Genomic DNA, 14,006 nt, shown 5'->3' with positions numbered 1-14,006 from the left:
CATGGAGTCTTATTACATATTATTTTATTAACCTTTCTCTATACATAAAGTTGAGTTGAGTAGCACTACTCTCCTTAATATGGAAAATTCATTTTTTTTAAGGTTTTTTATTTTATTTTATTTTTTTTTTTTACATCATTTTCATTTACATTACATTACATTACATTACATTATTGGCATTTGGCAGACGCTCTTATCCAGAGCGACGTACAGTTGATTAGACTAAGCAGGAGACAATCCTCCCCTGGAGCAATGCAGGGTTAAGGGCCTTGCTCAAGGGCCCAACGGCTGTGCGGATCTTATTGTGGCTACACCAGGATTCGAACCCCCAACCTTGCCTGTCCCAGTCATTTACCTTAACCACTACGCTACAGGCGTACAGTACATTTGTGTGCATATGTTGATTGCCCCAGATAGTTTGGGTGTAATAAAAAATATTGTAGACCCTTCCGAAAGTCTGATAACCAAACAGCATGTACAGAAAAGTTTATTTTCCAGAAGCCGCACATATGAACAATATCATTTATTGCCAATGAAAAACATAAATCAGTTTTAATACCTTGCATGCTACACAGGACATCCTTCAAACTGTAAAAAAGATTACACAGTTTTTAAAGAATTGCAAGATAATATGCACATGCATATAACCTCTGCCAGCATAACATCACCGTACAAGCAGCTTACTGCAGTTTTAGTTTTATTACCATTACTGGACAGAGGATACAGGTAAAACAGGCAGTGCAACAATTTAAAAACAAGGTTATAGAAAGGAATGTGAAACAGAGGTAACAAACCCAGAGGGGCTTATTTAAAGTTTGGTTCAGCAGACAGGTCCCAAACCTGAATTTCAAGTTACCAACAAGAATTATTTTTCAGTAGATATGAAATCGTTCCAGTCTTGATCCTCTTTATCAGACAGAATACAGGCAACCATTGGTGCATGAGCTGGGAAGGTCAAGCTTACTGGAGTGGCTCACATTTTATGTATGCAGCTGAGAATTAAATTTGAAGTATGCTTTGCAGGGTCGGGAAATGGAGTCAAGATGATATAAACATTTACAGACCCTGATTGAACTAGGCTATATTGATGCCAAATATGGACAATATTAACTTATTAAATACAGGGGCAGCTGAAGAAAGTATCTCGCCTGACAAAATGTAGTCTGTATAATGTGTGTGCTATAGAGACTGGTGACATATGTAGCAGCCAAACCAATAAAGCAGTAAGTCATGGGTAGAACAAACTGCAAGGAGTTAAAAAGCTAAAGTCAGTCAAATTCTCCAAACTGCTTCTTTTGGCGAATACAATGAGGCTATATTACAAACAAAATTTGCATGATCATTCCAGCTAATTTTTTCTTCTGTCAAATAAATCTGGTTGATGAAACCAGGCATATTTTACCATCGGCAGCAGACCCTGGCACTTTCCTGCGAAAACAATGAATTTGGACTTCTTGACATTTAGATATTCTTTGTTTAGTTTGAACAATTTGGACATTTGCCTGTGTGAGTGTTGGCCTTGGTGATTAGGAAAGCAACACTCATGTGTTAAAATGCTATTGGCAAAAACTACAGGAAACAAATCTGATAATGTTGCATCAAGGTCACTGATGTAGACAACGTACAATAAACGCACAAGGACAGAATGGAACCCTGAGCCCTATCAGACGCAAACTCACACTCGCACACTCAAACGTAAATTGAAAACATACACTACAACTTAAATAATATTAAAAGAAAGCAACAAGAATTTGTACCTTTTTAGGCACTTTATGCACCTTTATTTCTGAGTGTGGACCCTTAAAGCATAGTGTGACCACTTTGGATTGCAGAGTTTGCAGGTTAATTAATACAAATGGCAGAGGTAGTCCACAAAAAAAGCTTTGTGTGTCTATGCAGTGAGTGTACAAAGGTCCGCATCAAAGAGTAACAACAGTACGTAGTACTGTAAGTAAGTTTAGCCCGCAAAATCTACAGATACAAGCAGGAGTTCTAGTCCTTCAGAAATGCTCCTAGGAAAACTTAACTTTCCTGCATAACTGGTAAAACGCCATTTATCTACTGACGTGTTAATGATCTTCCTTATCTGAATTCCTCCAAACACACCTAATACAACAGAAGCCAAATAAAAATCGAATCAAATGGCGACATGGAGGACTAATTTCACAAACAGTAACGAAACATTTTAATCAACCCATCAGTCATTATGCGCCGTATTTTATTATTATTGATTCCTTCTTCCACTTAATATAACTCCGCGTGTCACTGTGATGGCAACAATTCAACACGGATCCTGAAACAAAAAATGCCAAATAACCATTGAGCCCAAAAGCCTTGTGCTAATTTAACTAATTTATTGAATCACGCAAACTTGACCGAGCAATAATAAAGTACATTTTGGTGAGTTCCGCTTCAAGAATAACAAATCTACCAGTCTCATAATAACGCAGCTTTTCTTATAACATAGATTTAGCATTTATTGTTAAAGGAAAGTGATCCGAGAGATTTACTCCCATGATACAAAAAATCACTAATGCCAACATCTTGTTAACAACAGCGCATTTGACCCTCGAGCCACTGAACGTGAATGATGCAGTTCACTGCTCATTAAAGACAAGACCTGACAATCAATTAGCTAAGTTAGGTGGGCATCTAACGTTCGCGTCAGATACATTCATTCATGTTGGTTGCACTGAGTTTTGAGATAAAAACTTTAAAATTAGTGACAGCTCTTTGTATGGGCTGAAGGCATGTGTAGGTTAGCGGCTAACAAACTATAAAATAGGTAGCTAGCAATTTTAGCTAGCTCGTCCTTTTAACGTTAGCTATAGCTAATAGCAACTAAGTTCGGATGTAGAAGACTAAACGTTTTAGCTAGAAATGTAAGCCCTTTGGGGTGCAACTGCAAGATAATTTTAGGAGCTTCAACTTAGCCGGAGCTGAGAATTAGTGTTAACCGTCCTTAGACAGAATAATGTTAAGTTGTCTTGCTAAACAAAGACAGAGAGCTAGGGCAAATAACGTGGCTAAGTAAGCTAGTATTTTGCTGAAACCCGACTCATGTTTATTTTAATAGCTAGCCAGGTGGCCATCAAACTGGAGCATCGTAACCGCAAAGGACCGTTTTATCCAACCAATAGCTAAACTGGTCAGCTAACAGTTAGCTAAAACTTGGGACCCAACATCCAGTTTAGAACACCATGTATCATCTTGCCGAGAACACTTTTTGGTTAGCAATCACGCTAGCTACCATTTGGATAGCCAGCAAAAGAATAGTAAAAAATAAATGCTTACTTTATATTCCTGTAAGAATGAGGTGTCCGGGAAAACGTCTACGGTTAGATGATATGGTGCGCAGCCCCAGTCTTTGGCACTCGTGCTGTCCTGTGCTGCTCTCACCGCGTCCGCCTTGTACGTGTTCTTCTTTCTCCTGGTTTTCTCTCTCCTCATAATCTGGCGATACGATTACCTGACCTTACAGATCTTCCATTGGCTCAAAATGTACCATGTGATGATCTTGCTTCACGACGCACACGCCCACCTCCAGCATTGTGAAGTACAGTACAAGAAACAGAAAACGCAATAGTATTAAATGATTTCTGAATGGTCGGGTCTTTTCCTGATTAACAATTAACAGTTAATTTGCATGTTAATACAGAGACATGGTGATAAAAGTTAGTATCACAAGAATTTTCAAGTACTGTAGGACGTAATCATTAATTGTAGCTGTGAGTGTTGTATAACCGTCGAATGTGTGCAATGTTTTTTTGTTCGAATGCTCCGCGCATTGGGTTTTGATTGGTTTGTAGCTGCCACGGTGAGTATCTAGACCAAACCGCGTGAATGCGCGAATTTTCCAATGAGTAAAACAACTCAATGAGGTCTCCTGTTATATGTATCGACGCAAATGATGCAATATCAGTGACGGTGCAGAATTTCGTGCAGGTACTATTATTAGGTTTATATACAGTACCAATCAATAGTTTGGACACACCTTTACTTTTTCTGCTTTTTCCTGAATGTTTTATTTTCCCTGTTTGTAATGAAACAATTAATACGTGGTCAAAGTGCAGATTCAGATCTTTTATTAAAGGTTATTTTTGTAGATATTGGTTTCACCATGTAGTAATTACAGTACTTTTTGTACATAGCAACGCATTTCAATGTTTGAGACAAATGAACATAAAATAGTTATGTTTTGTATTTGGTTGCATATTGTTTAATTGCCATGACTTGCTGAAGTCTGTGACCTATCAACATCACCAGAGTCTGGATATGATATTTTCAGGTTTATACTGTTTAACTCAATGGAATAATTATTCAGGAGAAACAACACTTGAAGTATCTACTATATGTCTAGCAGCTGCATGGTTCATTGAGGCTGGTTTGATACCGCTTACCCTTGATGACTTAAAGCCTTTTAGCCAACAAATGTGTACCATACTGTATCAGCATAATTTGCAACTGAATCTAGTCCCACCCCCCAATTCCCAAATGCTATAACAAACAAGTTATAGTAATGCTTGTAGGACAACCTGAAAATAAAATATCAAGACTCTGGTGATGTTCATAGGTCACAGACAACACAAAGTCATGGTATGCAATGGATATGCAACCAAATCCAAAACATGACTATGTTATACAAAACAAAACATGCGATTATCACATCAGCCAATTGTGTGGCAGCAGTGCAATGCGCAAAATCATGCAGATACGGGTCAGATGCTTTAGTTAATGCTCACATCAACCACCAGAATGGGAAAAAAATTTGATCTCCATGATTTCGACCCTGGGCGGCACGGATGGTGCAGTGGGTAGCACTGCCGCCTCACAGCAAGGAGGTCCTGGGTTCGAATCCCCATCGGTCGGGGCCTCTCTGTGCGGAGTTTGCATGTTCTCCCCGTGTCTCCGGGTACTCCCGTTTCCTCCCACAGTCCAAAGACATGCACGTTAGGCTGATTGGAGAGTCTAAATTGCCCGTAGGTATGAGTGTGTGCCCTGAGATAGACTGGCGACCTGTCCAGGGTGTATTCCTGCCTTTCGCCCAATGTATGCTGGGATAGGCTCCAGCCCCCCTGCGACCCTGATCAGGATAAGCGGGTTCAGATAATGGATGGATGGATGGATGGATTTCAACCCTGGCATGATTGTTGGTGCCAGGCTTGAGTATTTCTGTAACTGCTGATTTTCATGTGCAACAGTCTCTAGAGTTTACTCAGGTGTGAAAAAGAAAAATCTTCTAGTGAGAGGCAACAAGAGGGAAACACCTCGTTAATGAGAGAGTTCAACGGAAAATGGCCAGACTGGTTCAAGCTGACAGAAAGGCTATGGTAACGCAGATAACCACAATTATGGTGAGCAGAAAAGCATTTAAGGATGTCTAACACCACATTTCCAGGATACTATAGTCATTACTGGATGAACTGGATTCTCCTTGTAGCGTATTCCAAACACTGGACTCACCTGCTGCTCCACATATTCCTTGGAGCCGTCTGCTTTCCCATAGTCGCAGAACTTGGTGGTGCAGTGGAGCATACCTTTGTCTTGAAAATACTGCTCCAGATCCACCTCTTTCTCAGCTTCACCAGTAACTACAACAGAATACATCACAGGTCAATGTCAGCAGCATCAACCAAGTTTGTAAAACAGAATGCAAGTCCTGAATTCCTCATCCTGCTTCAGAAAGAAGTGAAAGATCACTTCTCTCCCTCTCCCCCACTCATTTACGTAGTCACTGAGGTGTTCCTTGAAGGCCTTTACAGTCACCGGAACTGAATCCATAGAACACATTTGGGATGTGGTAGAATGGGAGATTTGCAGCATGAATGTGCAGCTGACAAATCTTCAGATATTGCGTCATGCAATTAAAATGGAACAGAATCTCAAAGGAATGTTCTCAACATCTTGTGGAATCCATGCCACAAAGAATTAAGGCTGTTTTGAGAGCAAAGGGAGGCCCTACCCAGTATTAGTATAGTGTTCCAAATAAAGTGCTCAGTGAATATATGTACATACATACATATACATACACAGCAAAAGTACAGTCAAAGCAAAGCAGAATACAGCATTTAGAATTCATCACCATATCAGTCACAAGCACTTGAGGGTGCACACTTTATATGTAGGACATCTGATTAATATGGGCCTATTAATATTTAACTTAAGACAGTAAAGCAAACATTCTGGGGATTTTCTATCAACATAATATACATTGCCCATTTCATAGATCTACCTTTAGATTTTGTTCTATGGGTTACATACAATCTGGTGCACCTCACAAGCAAAATGTGGTACCTTTTTCAGAAACATTAAATGCGGAAACATACTTTAAAATTATAGATACTTTAAATAATGCACATGGAGATTTGAATATTTGTCAGACTGTGTCCCTTTGTCAGACAAGACACCATCGCATTACATATCAAATATTGAATTAAGGAAAACTAAAGCCCTTTCCAGCACTTCTTATTCACAGCCAAGACAGCAAGACAGTACCTTAAGGTCTGCCTTTGGACAGTGACACAATCGTTGTCATTTTGACAGGACATTGGATTTTAAATTAAACAATAGGAGTGTGAAGCAAAATTAATATGAGGTTGCAGAGGGTCCGCTTTAATCTGAGTGCAGTTACATCCAGATCATGTTGAACGGTGTAGGAATTACAGCCTCTTTTACACATAGTTCCCATAAAGATTTGGCAAGAATCTACACTGACAAAGACTATAGTGGAGCCCAGTGAATATTAATTCGGATTACCTGATTAGAAGATGGTTTGAACACATGATTTCACTTATACACAATGGAATAGTGCTTTAACAGGATGAGTCTCTGAATATTTCTACAATACCTTAGGCATAGAGGTAGTTATTACTTTCTTTAGGTGCCAATTTGTAAATGTTTTGAAAGTGTAATCTGGTAAAACCAGTTTGCTATTCCCCAGTTTGCTTTATTCAACATTTAAATTTGATTTCACATGACTTGGTTTTTAAAAGTCTTTTACATTAGTTTATTTTGCTACTATTGGGAATAATATACCCTTGGTCTTGGGGAGGCTCACAAAAAATAAAGGGGAGACCAAGTGTAACTAAAATAAGCACATTACCTAGGAAATCAATTATATAGTGCCACCTGCAGGTTACTTTGGAAAACACACAAATGTATGACTGCTACTTAGAACAAGGAATTCTATATGAGAAATCCAAAGTTAAAAACTTGTTGGCCCTCCAACCACTAATGACAGTAATGACACCATGGATATCCAAATGGTTCTGTGCAATATCTGTCATTGTGAAATTGCTGACTTATTGTTTTTAGGGCCAAAATTATTGAGCTCATTTGCTGTGTGTTCAATGCCAGACTCAGGAAACCTGTTTTTAAAGGTTTGCGTCTACATACATATACAGTTCAACAAACTACTCCTCACTTTTAGAGCCAGACAGATTATTTATTTAGTGTACAAAAAGAAAAAGAATTACATAAGTGCAAAAATATAGTACATTATAGTAAGAACTACATAAGCATGGTTAACTGCAGCTCTACATATCAGTTCAAGTTATAAAACAGTTGACATTATTGAAATGTGTTAAGAGCAATGTTAAGTACCACAGAGCAAAATAGTAAAATTAAGTGCAATTTAAACTGTCTGCCTTCACATGATGTAGAAATGCAGAAAAGAACCAAAGAAAAATTCACAGAAATTGATGTGTACACTAATCACCTTAAACATTCTAATGCTACAAACTGCACATTCATCAGTATTCTCCCTTTGTGTACCACAGCACTGTGCAAACCATTTTGCAGGAAGGATCTCTATGAAGTTCACAGTCTAAGACATCACAAAGAACACTCACATTGACATACGCCCAAGAGCATCTCTTTGGCCCATGATGAAAATTACATTGCCTTCCCCTCCACGCCCATAAACACACACAAGGAACACCACAACACGGATGTAACATTCAATTCATAACCGCAACCCACAGGAGATGACCAGTCACAAAATGCGCTTCTCGATCATTGAGTAATTAATAAGGCAGCTTTGCAATTTTCCCAGCATGCAACATGTCAATTATCAGAGTGGGATAACTTCTCTGTATGTGCAAATGTAATACATCATTATTCAATGAGTATAAAACAATCTCAGAAACCCACACCTGCTGACTACATAGCCCCACTTGAATACTTGAGAATACTAAATGTGGGGGCATAGTGTGTTGAAGTATGGAGGGTAGTGAAGCAGCCATCAAGCAGTTGTGTAACTGATGACAACGGTGACTGAACATAGAGCACAGTGGAACCATACACCGGTTTCAAGGCCTCTTTGGTTGTGCTGCTGAGCAGAGGTGGGGAGCAGGGTTTTCCAAGGCTGCGGGCCTACTAACAAACTCCCTCAGTTGCCCTAACCAGGGGAGGAAAAAACATCTAACAGCATGCATGACCTACACCAAAAAACCAAAAACAAAAGCAGAGTTTCTACCCAAACCAATACTGCTGCCTGCTTTACTGAAGGTTGCACTTGAACTTCTTCTTCTTCTCCGCTTCCTTCTTGCCATCCTCCTTCTTGGGCCCGTAGTAGCTGCAGAAGCAGGCCGGGGCGAGGCCGGGCTCGTGGAGGCTCAGCACCCACACGCCCTTGCCATAGTAGGCGAGCGACCCCAGATCCAGGTCCTGCGCCCGCTCGCCCTCCTGGCCCTGCTGCTGGAGCAGCACCAGCTCCAGCAGGTCCAGGCCCGTCTGCACCGGCTCCACGCCCTCGGCGCAGCCCAGCGTGATGTGGGCCCTGCTGCCGGGCGGCAGGTCAGCTTCGGGTGCGCCCTCCTTCTCCGCGCCAGCGGGCCACAGGCGCAGCTGGTCCTCAGTGAGGGACACCCTGGCACCCAGCGTGCGCGGGGTGAGGACGAGCGTACTCAGCTTCAGCTCCGACATGCTGCCGTAGCGATCCTTCACAATCTGGGGCGAGAATCGGAGGTGAGGTGTTCTTTTTTTTAATACTACTTTTCTCCCAAGACAAATTCAAATTAGCATCTACCAGGCTTTACATTATATTCCATATGAAGCAATGAATGGTAACCTTTAAGTGCAACCGACTTGTCAATACTATTGCCGGGTGAGAAATAACATGCTTTTAACATTACATCACACCTACACAGACCACCAGACAATGATTTCGCAGTCATAACAAAAGGTGTTTGGGTCTCTGGATTATGATGAACAACTGTGTGGCATGTGAGTCTCATTGGGCAACATGCAACAACAGACAACTGGTTTATAAGCAAATGGGCTTGGCTGGGCACAGCCAGACACAAAATCATTATGACATTGAGCTGCACACAAAGTCACTGCCTCATAAATTTGGCAAAATAATGTGGAATCATTTTGTTTTGCATCCAGCACATTTAAGAAAAGAACTAATCACATTTTCTATCTTGGGAATCAAAGAAAGCAGTCAATAGTGTTGCTAATATACTATAAATTGAGATGAGGACAAGAGAAGGACATTTTCCAGGGAGCCACATGTCCAGGATACTACAGTCATAACTGGATGAACTGGATTCTCCTTGTAGCGTATTCCAAACACTGGACTCACCTGCTGCTCCGCATATTCCTTGGAGCCGTCTGCTTTCCCGTAGTCGCAGAACTTGGTGGTGCAGTGGAGCATACCTTTGTCTTGAAAATACTGCTCCAGATCCACCTCTTTCTCAGCTTCACCAGTAACTACAACAGAATACATCACAGGTCAATGTCAGGAGCATCAACCCAGTTTGTAAACTGGAATGCAGGTCCTGGGTTCCTCATCCTACTTCAGAAAGTGAAAGATCACTTGTCAAACTCTCTCTCCCACTGCCCCTCTCATTTACTTACAGTCACTGAGGTGTTCCTTGAAAGCTTCCAAGCCCTGAAGGGTTTTCAAGAAATCTTTTGCCATGCTTCTCAGCTTGTCCTGAAAGGCGGGGCACAGGAACCAGCCAAAGAAGAGAGGCATGGATACCTCCTCCAGTTGGCCCTTCAAGGCCTGAATCTGGCTCTTGTCTAGTCCTCGATTGGTCTTCTGGACCAGCTGCTCTACATCTTGTCCCCACTCAGTGCGGGGCTCCAAGAAGAGGGTGTAATACTGGTGCTTCTCTGCAAGCTCAACCAGCCTAGCGACTCGCCCATGAGCATGGTTGGTGTCATCCACCACTACCACTGCGGTTCCAGTGGTGCAAGAGGCTATGACTGCCTCATCCATGGCCTTGTGCCCCTCTACTGACGGGCTTTCAGGTTTCACATCGTGGTCATCAGCAGAAACAATAGTGCAGAAGCTCTGATAGTGATCCCTGATTGCACCAGCCAGTCGGGACTTGCCACTGCCAGGCAGGCCCCTGAGGATTATCAGTGTACGAGAGGTGCACAAGGCAGTCTTGGTATGCTCGTCCTCCAGGATGGCAAAGGCTAGTGAACCTGGGACAATTGGAGCAGGGGTTTCCACTTCAGAAGCCTGCTGGTCTGGTTCTTCCTGCATCCCAGGAGAAGACTCTGCTTGTTTCTCTGCTTCAGTTTCCTCAGACTCTGGCTGGTTCTCTGTCTGTTTTTCTGCTTCTGGCACCTTCTCTGGCCCTGAGTCCACCTGCTTCTCGGGTTCTGGTTGCTTCACAGGACTTGGTTCAGGCTGCTCAGCTTTGGGTTCCTTTACATGTTCTAGCTCTGGCAGGTGCTCAGGTTCTGGTGCTAGTTCCTTTACAGGGCTCACCTTGGGTTCCTTCACCTTCACATGGCTCAGCTCTGGCTCCGTCACTGGGCTCAGCTCTGGCTCCGTCACTGGGCTCAGCTCTGGCTCCTTCACTGGGCTCAGCTCTGGCTCCTTCACTGGGCTCAGCTCTGGCTCCTTCACTGGGCTCAGCTCTGGCTCCTTCACTGGGCTCAGCTCTGGCTCCTTCACTGGGCTCAGCTCTGGCTCCTTCACTGGGCTCAGCTCTGGCTCCTTCACTGGGCTCAGCTCTGGCTCCTTCACTGGGCTCAGCTCTGGCTCCTTCACTGGGCTCAGCTCTGGCTCCTTCACTGGGCTCAGCTCTGGCTCCTTCACTGGGCTCAGCTCTGGCTCCTTCACTGGGCTCAGCTCTGGCTCCGTCATTGGGCTCAGCTCTGGCTCCGTCATTGGGCTCAGCTCTGGCTCCTTCATTGGGCTCAGCTCTGGCTCCTTCACTGGGCTCAATTCTGATTGTTGTGCAGGGTCTGGCTCCAGCTGATTCTCAGCATCTGGTTTCAGGTTGTCCAATTCCAGCTGCTTCTCAACTTCTGGTTGTTTCACTGGTGAAGGTTGCTTAAACCCTAGTTCAGACAGCTTCTGAGTTTCATATACCAGCATTCTCTCTGGTTCTGGGCCCGGCTGTTTTTCCTGCTCATTCTTGGGTTCCGTTTCAAACTGTGGCTTCTCTTTCTGCGATTCTGGTTCCTCCGCCTCTTGTTTTTCTTCGACTGGCTTTTGTTGCTCTTCGTCCTGCATCAGAGACATTGATTCGGTCTGCTTTGCTTCTAGCCCTTCCATTTGTGCTCAACAGCTATGGGATACGGCAGGTGCTTGCAGATGAAATGAGTGAATCTGGAAATGAATATAACATCCATTAGAATCTCAATTAATATCACTTTTGATTCTGGCATTGTGAGTTTACATTTTTTGTAACACCCGTCAACCTATTTACCCTCTAATATTGATTCTACGCAGTGATCACAATCCTCTTACTTTAAATCAAACAAGATTATACACTTGCTAATACTAATACTTTCAACAGTTGTGGTCGTGCCAGGGTATTTCATAAAGTTTAAACACGACTACACAATGGAACATGACGACACAGCAGTTCCAGGGAAGCACGGCATTCGAAATAATATTCAGACAAAACATTTAAAAAATCCATGAATGTTTGTCAGTCCTCCTCAGCACTCAATCACATCGCGCATTTAAGACATGACTACATTTTACTGACTGCATTAGAGCCAAGACGCGTTGCTGACTAACGTTAGGCCAAAGTGAGAACAGAACACCTGCGTCTGATAAGGCGAGTTCTTTGTGTATCCTTCGGTACGGACAATTAAATCGGTAATAATTACATAATCATATATCAGTAACAATCCCAAGGAGAAGTGTGAGAGCTTAAATATCTAAACACTATTCGTCAGAATACGCTGATACACATGCCAACTTTAATAAGAAATAATAAAAAAGCAGCCCCTGACTGAAAAATGATCGAGATGTGTAGGAACACATGGAAAATGAGAAACCCGTTTTAATGGCAAAACCAATTTTAACAAAACCTGGAATAAACACTGCCAATACAACTACTCTGGGTGCAACCACGAGGATATAGTACAATTTGTGCGTTGCTAGCTAGATAGCTTGCTAGCTAACAAAGACTCACGCTGGCTAATATAAAACGGGGAGTGGCTGCCATCATTAAGCTGCAGGCAAAACGAAATAGCGTAACACTATCAAATCCAGAACAAAGACTGCACTCAAATGTAACTTAATGCTATAACAAAATAAAAATGTTTTATCAACAAAGTGTCAATTGTGGTAAAGACATTATATGAAGCACCTTAGCCAGAGAACTATCGATTTTACAGATGTCTAAATTAACATCACTGCCATAAGGTGCATTTTTAACAAAGAGTACAACTCGATGAAACGCATGCCAAATACAGAACTCACTCTCAAGCAATTAGCAGTTTGGTTCAGCAGACGTGTCCCACCACAGAACGCGTGTCACTGAGAGCTAGTTCAGCGTTTTGAAAAGCAGTGCTTTCTGCAGAAATCTCCCCCTGGCGAATATTCAGGAAACAAAACGGAAGCCGTGCCCAGCTCATGCACGCGCAAAAGGGCGGGGCACACTTCAGCACGGCACGTGGGCACACTGCAATTCGGATTTTATGATTGTCACGATGCTCAGTGCAAATCAGTGCCCGGCCGTAAATATGCCTACACATGGAAGCAGAAATATGTCTCCATTATTAATGTGCTCTATAAGTTCCAATTTCAGACATGGCAGTTAGACAGGACCCAAGCCAGGACCAAGATCTAAACATGTAACTTAGACCCACGTTGTAATATAGCCTACATTATTTCGTATAGATTGTCAATTGAATGTCGGTAGTTTGCCTGCCAAAAGATGATAGGGCATTAAATGGAGGTTCTTGGCAAAACCTAAGACAGAGGGACAACCAGAGTCAATCATAACATCCGGGCTGGATCCGTAACACGGGCTTGGCAGGGCCATTTGAGCCAGAGAATTGACTTAAAAGTAGAAAGACACTCTATAAACACTCAATGAGCAGACTAGACTTCTACTGTTGTAGCCTATCCACTTAGAGTTATGATGCGTTGTGTGTTCAGAGATGCTCTTCTGCATGCCACTGTTATAATGTGTGGTTATTTGCGTGACACCCGTCAACCTATTTACCCTCTAATATTGATTCTATGCAGCGATCACAATCCTCTTACTTTAAATCAAACAAGATTATACACTTGCTAATACTAATACTTTCAACAGTTGTGGTCGTGCCAGGGTATTTCATAAAGTTTAAACACGACTACACAATGGAACATGACGACATATCAGTTCCAGGGAAGCACGGCATTCGAAATAATATTCAGACAAAACATTTAAAAAATCCATGAATGTTTGTCAGTCCTCCTCAGCACTCAACCACATCGCGCATTTAAAACATGACTACATTTTACTGACTGCATTAGAGCCAAGACGCGTTGCTGACTAACGTTAGGCCAAAGTGAGAACAGAACACCTGCGTCTGATAAGGCGAGTTCTTTGTGTATCCTTCGGTACGGACAATTAAATCGGTAATAATTACATAATTATATATCAGTAACAATCCCAAGGAGAAGTGTGAGAGCTTAAATATCTAAACACTATTCGTCAGAATACGCTGATATACATGCCAACTTTAATAAGAAATAATAAAAAAGCAGCCACTGACTGAAAAATCTGTCACCTTCCTGTCAGCTTTGACCAGTC

The 14,006-nt window shown here is 42.2% G+C and overlaps 2 protein-coding genes across 5 annotated transcripts in view; both read right to left on the bottom strand.

The window, feature by feature from the left end:
- aclya (ATP citrate lyase a) overlaps positions 1-3,441 on the bottom strand; it is a 40,194-nt gene extending 36,753 nt beyond the window's left edge. For all 3 annotated transcript variants that reach the window (XM_061224260.1, XM_061224269.1, XM_061224278.1), the window contains exon 1: positions 3,295-3,441. The gene's annotated coding sequence lies outside the window, so the exon portion shown is untranslated. The remainder of the gene's footprint in view (positions 1-3,294) is intronic.
- A 3,982-nt stretch (positions 3,442-7,423) lies between these two features.
- On the bottom strand, positions 7,424-12,840 carry cnp (2',3'-cyclic nucleotide 3' phosphodiesterase). 2 transcript variants are annotated; one of them, XM_061233324.1, is made up of 4 exons: positions 12,686-12,840; positions 9,862-11,578; positions 9,587-9,714; positions 7,424-8,949 (listed from the first exon to the last, which is right to left on the bottom strand). In XM_061233324.1, exons 2-4 carry the CDS (start codon positions 11,522-11,524, stop codon positions 8,500-8,502), a joined length of 2,241 nt encoding a protein of 746 aa, XP_061089308.1. In that variant the 5' UTR covers positions 11,525-11,578; positions 12,686-12,840; the 3' UTR covers positions 7,424-8,499. The 2 variants fall into 2 exon arrangements, with proteins under 2 accessions (XP_061089308.1, XP_061089309.1); XM_061233325.1 differs by lacking the exon at positions 12,686-12,840 and adding an exon at positions 12,573-12,678.
- Between the last annotated feature and the right edge of the window lie 1,166 nt (positions 12,841-14,006).

The sequence above is a fragment of the Conger conger genome, chromosome 2 (assembly GCF_963514075.1).
Source record: "Conger conger chromosome 2, fConCon1.1, whole genome shotgun sequence".
In the NCBI taxonomy this organism is placed as follows: domain Eukaryota; kingdom Metazoa; phylum Chordata; class Actinopteri; order Anguilliformes; family Congridae; genus Conger; species Conger conger.
This window is presented reverse-complemented; position numbering and strand designations above follow the sequence as displayed.

Coding starts and splice junctions, on each gene's coding strand:
- cnp (XM_061233324.1), bottom strand. CDS start 11,524: ATGGAAGGGCTAGAAGCAAAGCAGACCGAATCAATGTCTCTGATGCAG. Junction 9,715..9,861: donor CAAGGAACACCTCAGTGACT/GTAAGTAAATGA, acceptor ATTCTGTTGTAG/TTACTGGTGAAGCTGAGAAA. Junction 8,950..9,586: donor AGGAATATGCGGAGCAGCAG/GTGAGTCCAGTG, acceptor TTCTCGCCCCAG/ATTGTGAAGGATCGCTACGG.